This window comes from Panthera onca, chromosome X (assembly GCF_046562875.1).
Source record: "Panthera onca isolate mPanOnc1 chromosome X, mPanOnc1 haplotype 2, whole genome shotgun sequence".
Lineage (NCBI taxonomy): Eukaryota > Metazoa > Chordata > Mammalia > Carnivora > Felidae > Panthera > Panthera onca.
This window is the reverse complement of record NC_138357.1, coordinates 46994299-47001165: the sequence shown is the minus strand read 5'-3', so window position 1 is coordinate 47001165 and position 6867 is coordinate 46994299. Positions and strand designations below refer to the sequence as shown.

At 41.0% G+C, this 6867-nt stretch overlaps 1 protein-coding gene across 1 annotated transcript; it reads left to right on the top strand.

Annotated features, from left to right (window-relative positions):
• The first annotated feature begins 5535 nt into the window (after window positions 1-5535).
• LOC145713499 (uncharacterized) lies at window positions 5536-6521 on the top strand. Its single transcript, XM_081792331.1, has 2 exons — window positions 5536-5815; window positions 6377-6521. Exons 1-2 carry the CDS (start codon window positions 5557-5559, stop codon window positions 6418-6420), a joined length of 303 nt encoding a protein of 100 aa, XP_081648457.1. The 5' UTR covers window positions 5536-5556; the 3' UTR covers window positions 6421-6521.
• Window positions 6522-6867: the final 346 nt, after the last annotated feature.

Below are 6867 nucleotides of genomic sequence, written 5' to 3'. Positions count from 1 at the left end.
CTTTTACTGGTCAGGTGTAGAAGTGGCAAACATCACTTTTTTCCACATTCCATTGGATATAACACCATTACTCAGGGTTTTAGTTAGAATTCCAAAAGCAGAGAGGGAGGGGAGGGTGGGTGATGGGTATTGAGGAGGGCACCTTTTGGGATGAGCACTGGGTGTTGTATGGAAACCAATTTGACCATAAATTGCATATTAAAATAATAATAATAATAAAAGAAACAAACGAAAAAAAAACCAAAAGCCGAACTTAGGTGTTGATTGTTTATTTGGGAGGTAATCCTAGAAAGCAACAGTGAGGTAGGAGGCAGAATGGAGTCAAGAAAGATGTAAAGCCAATATATTGGGGCATTTTTGACATTATAGCTGAAGGTAGGTAATGGGGACTAGGGCTGGCTGGGACCTCCGAGAAGCATACAGAATGACTCCCAGAATTATCTGTCCAAAGGTTGGGAGGCTGGTAGATTTATTCATCACTCCATGTTCTGTTGGTTAAGAGTTGTTCCTGGATGCATTAATTCCCATGCAATTCAGGGACGGGTTTGTGTGGGAGTTCTGAGGACTGCTTGAAGCTAATGAGAAGAATTTGAAGCAGGAAAGTGAATGAAGGTGACCTTTTTGAGGTAGGACACTGCTTCTATCAATGCGAGCTCACAGGGAACTGTACATGACAGCTGTGGATGTGTGCCAAGAAGATGCAATAGGAGGCACCAATATTGCTTGCTACACATGGACTTCACCTAATTACAAAGGGAGGGTAAGCAATGTAGTGCAACTGTGTGCTGCAGAGGAAAAGAAAATTGGAAAAAATCTAAATATTTATAAAGTAGAATATTTAAATAAATTTAATACAATAAGATAAATACAATTTATATAAATTATGAAGCACGCTAGCTAACGGAAAGTTCTCTAAAACACGTTTTAAAAGGAAAAGAATCAATTGCAGAGCAAGTCAAATAATGTAATCCTGGATTTCACGAGTGAGATCTGCATTTGGGGAACCATAATTGTATATATTTCATGACCTAGTTGAAATTATTTATCAAGTAATAGAAAATAGAAAAGTGATGAAGTCCAAGAATTAAATTAAACCCTGGGCCATCCAGTATTAGGAGGGCAAAGGATATATATATATATATATATATATATATATATATATATATATATGTATTCTCTTGATAGATGATAGATAGGAAAGACTTTTGGACTGCTTTTTTTTAAAAAAATATGAAATTTATTGTCAAATTGGTTTCCATACAAAACCCAGTGCTCATCCCAACAGGTGCCCTCCTAAATGTCCATCACTCACCTACCTTTACTTTTGTACATATGAGAAAATGTCCCTACATTACATGCTTACATATATATTCCCTGAAACTTGATTTCAGTAATTTAAACTACTTCAAAAAGTGTATGAGAATTCCCATTTCTTCACCCCACCTCTATACCTGTCATCAGAATATTTAATAAATCAGAATAGTTAATAAATTTAAATATTCATTTCTAATTGATAAGTGTGTTTCCATGTCTGTGATTTGTATTGAAATTGAGTCTCTCCTCTTAAAAACTGAGAACAAACTGAGGGCTGATAGGGGGTGGGAAGGAGGGAGGGTGGGTGATGGGTATTGAGGAGGGCACCTGTTGGGGTGAGCACTGGGTGTTGTATGGAAACCAATTTGACAATAAATTTCAAATATTAAAAAAAAAAGAAATTGAGTCTCTCTCTTTCTCCACACATATACACAGAGCCATTTTAAGATGTTTTCTTCCACGAATTTTTTGTTCATTTTATTGAGTTCTTTCTATACTTAATTTTTGTCAGATAATAGGTAATAAAAGGTTATTTCAATACTTTTTTTACTTGAATTCCTTAAATTACTAGTGAGAACTTTTCTTGTAATTATTGACCATCCACGTTTTTTTTGTGCAGTGTTTACAAATTTTGTTTATTTTGCTATTTTTCTGTAGGGTCTCTTGAGGCACTAATACCCTTCACTCACAGACAGATTTATTATTTCAACAGATATTTATTAGGTATTTATTATTTGCCAGACACTCCAGCCAGACACCGTATCCCAGATCTTTCTTCTAAGATGTAGATGCTTATATTTACTAGAAATGTCCATTTAGAGAAATAAAGGTATTAGTACCCATCCAGACATGGATGAATTGTCAAGGGAAACATACACTGGTCAAAAAACATTTATCCCTAAGTGCTGCATGACTATAGAGTAAAAAGGATGCAATGTGTAATTTGAGGAGACCACTCGCTCAGGAAGAGTCTTTTTGTCATCTCTGTACTAATGGCAAGATTTTTAAAAAATTACATGTTTCTGAGCTTTCATTTACTCATTTCCTAATGGGAATAATTGTATCTATATTGTAAAGAGCAAAAAAGCAAAATTTTTTTTTATTTTTTTAAATATGAAATTTATTGTCTAATTGGTTTCCATACAACACCCAGTGCTCATCCCAACAGGTGCCCTCCTCAATACCCATCACCCACCCTCCCCTCCCTCCCACCCCCATCAACCCTTAGATTGTTCTCAGTTTTTAAAAGTCTCTTATGGTTTGGCTCCCTCCCTCTCTAACCTTTTTTTTTTCTTCCCCTCCCCCATGGTCTTCTGTTGAGTTTCTCAGGATCCACATAAGAGTGAAACCATATGGTATCTGTCTTTCTCTGTATGACTTATTCCACTTAGCATAACACTCTCCAGTTCCATCCACGTTTCTACAAAAGGCCATATTTCATTCTTTCTCATTGACATGTAGTATTCCATTGTGTATATAAACCACAATTTCTTTATCCATTCATCAGTTGATGGACATTTAGGCTCTTTCCATAATTTGGCTATTGTTGAAAGTGCTGCTATACACATTGCGGTACAAGTGCCCCTATGCATCAGCACTTCTGTATCCCTTGGGTAAATTCCTAGCAGTGATATTCCTGGGTCATAGGGTAGATCTATTTTTAATTGTTTGAGGAACCTCCACACTGTTTTCCAGAGCGGCTGCACCAGTTTGCTTTCCCACCAACAGTGCAAGAGAGTTCCTATTTCTACACATCCTCTCCAGCATCTATAGTCTCCTGATTTGTTCATTTTAGCCACTCTGACTGGTGTGAGGTGCTTTCTGAGTGTGGTTTTGATTTGTATTTCCCTGATGAGGAGCGACGTTGAGCATCTTTTCATGTGCCTGTTGGCCATCCGGATGTCTTCTTTAGAGAAGTGTCTATTCATGTTTTCTGCCCATTTCTTCACTGGATTATTTGTTTTTCGGGTGTGGAGTTTGGTGAGCTCTTTATAGATTTTGGATACTAGCCTTTTGTCATTAAAGCAAAATATTTCATGGGTCATACACAGCATATGGTACATTTGGTACTTCACAGATGTTAGTTTCCCTCCTTTCTCACATCAATCTTTCCTTTAAAGGAGATCCCTTTGAGATAATCCAAATAGCATGATTATATTATATATATATATTATAATTATAATATATATATAATATGTAGATTATACATATATAATACACATATATAATATACATATATACATATATATAATATACATATAATATACATAATATATATTATGTATATTATATGTATATATGTATGTATTATATGTATATATGTATGTATTATATTATATGTATATATGTGTATATTATGTATATTATATTATGTATGGTCCCATGGAGTTTAACAATTTTCCAAAATCTTCATTTTGAAACAATGTATTATTATTACAGACATTCACATTAAAATAAGCCAGAATGGGTTTAGTAGACCATGTTTACTTGAATTAGCTTCCCAGTGCTATTGTAATAAACATAAACTTGAAGGCATAAAACAATACACATTTATTCTTTTCCAGCCATGGAAGCCCTAAGTCCAAAATCAGTTTTACCAGGCTGAAATCAAAGCTGTTGGAAGTTTCTGGAGAGGCTCACTTTTGGAGTCTCTAGGGAAGAATCCATTTTTTCTTGCCTTTTCCAGTGTGTATAATTGCATTCCTTGGATCATAGCTCCTTCCTCCATCTTCAAAGCCAACAGCTTAGCATCATACTTCAGTTGTCACATTGCCACCTTCTGTAGTAAAGGTAAAATGCAGATGAAGTTGTGTTGACTTCTTATTCTATGAACACAACTTCTAATTTAGATCAAATTATTTTTCTTCTAATGTAAAGAAATCTTGAATTCCAAGTTTTTGTGTGCATGTTTAAAAACCAGAATGATAGCTGATAATATGTTGGCTCTATTAACAAAAGCATTCAGTAAACAATTATTAATAGTTTAAAATCAGCATCATCCTGTGATTAAAACAGAAAATCAGTTAGTAACTCTAGTGATTTGATATTACTTTAATCAAATTTATGGAATAATAATAATAAAATATTTTTTGAAGTTCATATTCATGAAAGGGAAACATCCAGACTTTTTATGAATGGCAGTGTGAATTTAGTTAAAAAATTCAACATTGAGAATAAATTTTTTTGTTATATGGTGATAACATGAACACACATTTTGGTTGAGCAAAACACTGTAGAAACATCAATGTTTTACTAAATTAAGAAACATGAAGAGAAAATAATTAGAATTAGTTGTGTCACATACATAATTCATTAACTGTGTAAACAAGATGTTGTATTTTGCAAATGAAAATAGAAATGGTGGTTTCCCATATTTACAAATAAAAACACTCATGAACACATATACTCTGTGAGAGAGAGAGAGAGAGAGAGAGAGGACACAGTAGAAGCTACAACTTGGCAATTTTCTACTTCTCTGGTTGGGTAGTGGTTTCACAAATGTGAAAGACAGAAAGGGACAAACATAGGTTACTAAAAAGAGTGTTGTGAACCAAGGGTTATGATGAGTCCATGCATCTGTGGTACATTTAAAAAATGATGAATGGTCCCTTTTTTGCTTTGTAGCTGTCTGACACTCTCTCTAAATAAGAAGAGGTCAAATATTGGAGTGCAAGTTTCAAGTGTGAAGAGAAGTGAAGGGAGAAGGTGAGAAGGAAGTTGGTGAAAGCAGTTTGGGGTATACGGATTTTGAGGTTCCTCAGGGACATTCAAGCAGTGGTATCCAATAGACAGTTGGCAAAGAGGGTGTAAAGCTCAGGGGAGAGGATAGCCTGGTGCTGGAGATTTGCGAATCATCTACGCTTAGAGGGAAATGAACAGAAATAACTCAGGAAGAGAGAACGCGTGGACTGAGGAGAGAGGAGGCCCAGGAACACAGCTACTCAAGGTGGCAGCTCTACTTTCTGGCGGACACTACCACCAGAATTCTGGAGTCTGGCAGAGCCTGTCTTGAAAGCAGCCTGTGGGATTCAGTTGCTGAGTGCTCTCTGCAAAGTCAGGTACCCTCCCTGCGATCAGCTGTCACACCTGGCAATGACGTACATCTCAGAGGGATGCTGTGTGAGGACCTGAGATGCGCTCCAGGTAAAGCACCTGCGGTAAAGAAGCCTCTGGGCTGCCCTCTCGGTAGCCCCCTTTTGCCACACTGCTCCCCACTGTCTGTGGCTGGCTGGTCCCTACGGGATGGGGATGAGGGGGCGGAGCGGGGTGGGGAACCGAGCTTGGGTGACGCGGCGCTCACGTGACCGGTCGGGCGCCGACGTGGGCAGCAGCCCCCGCGCCCGCCTGCTCACCCGCCCTGCGGTCCGGTGCCTGCGCTGTTGGCTCCCGTCGCCCGCGCAGAACCAGCTCCCTGAGCTGCCCGGGCGGCGGGCGAGGGGCCGGCGGGCTTTGGCGAGCCCGAGGAGGCACAGGGCTGCCCCGGGCCCCGCAGGTCCCTCAGGTCGGTGTGAAGGCGGGTGCTGCCGGCGGCCCCGGGCAGGGGTGGAGGTGGATGGGAGTAGGATCTGGGAGCAGGGCGGGGTGGGGAGGGGTCCGGGAGGTTGGGGAGGAGGGGGACGCGGCGGGGATGTGGGCAGGTGAGGAGGGAGCATCTTGCAGCAGGCTCTGTCGCCTCCTCGACGCCCCTCCTCTGCGCTCTCCATACATTTTTGGACCTGAAATGGGAGGGGGGCGCCCCCGCAGTGCGACAGTGAAATGTAGACAGACATATTCTAGAAATAACCCCCTCTCACACTCTGCACCTAAGTGGAAATATTGACCTCCGCAAAAAGAGGGTGAGGGCGGGCGGCTTGTCTGCAGGGGAGGGGGTCACAGAGACCCAAACAGTTTGGAAAGCATCCTGGTCTGGAGCCTGAGGCCTGGAAAGTAATGGCGGCTGGGATGCGGGGGAGGTAAGTGAGGGAAATGTTGCATGAGGAGGGCCCAGATTCAGGAAAGAAACATCAATTTGCTGAGAGCAAATTGCTGAGACGCCCTGCCCCTGTCTCCTGTCTGTCTGCAGGTCTGTGTGTCTGTCCCCAGCACTCTGCAAGACTAGAAAAATAGGAGGGGCACTGGACAGGGATGGTGGGGGTGTAGAGAGCAGAACTTGGGCAGAATTTGAGTTCCCCACTGCCCATCCCCCCCACCACATATATTGCAGACACCCAGCCACGCTGAAGGATGGTACAGAAGGCGGTAGGTCCTGCCAGGGAAACGGCTGGGAGGAATGGTAGGGTAAATTAATGTGCAGAAGACACTTGGAGGGCTAGGATTCAGGAAAGGGACCCAGGTCTTTGTGCATCCACCAAATGCCCAGCCTCTTTCTCCTGTCTGTCTGCAGTTCTGTGTGTTTATTCTCAGCACTCTACAAGGCTAGCAAAGGAAGAAAAAACTGTCCTGAATTCCTGCAGGTCAGTGAAGTAAGGGGGTGTCTGGACAGGGACCTAGAAGGGTGGGGATTGTGGAGGGTACAGCATGGGCAGAATTTGGGGTCTAACCACCCACCTCCCA

Excerpts from the sequence above, each read along its gene's own strand:
- LOC145713499 (XM_081792331.1), top strand. The coding sequence starts at position 5,557 with ATGGGGATGAGGGGGCGGAGCGGGGTGGGGAACCGAGCTTGGGTGACG. Across the intron at positions 5,816-6,376 it reads GGGCCCCGCAGGTCCCTCAG|GTCTGTGTGTCTGTCCCCAG; the intron begins GTCGGTGTGAAG and ends GTCTGTCTGCAG.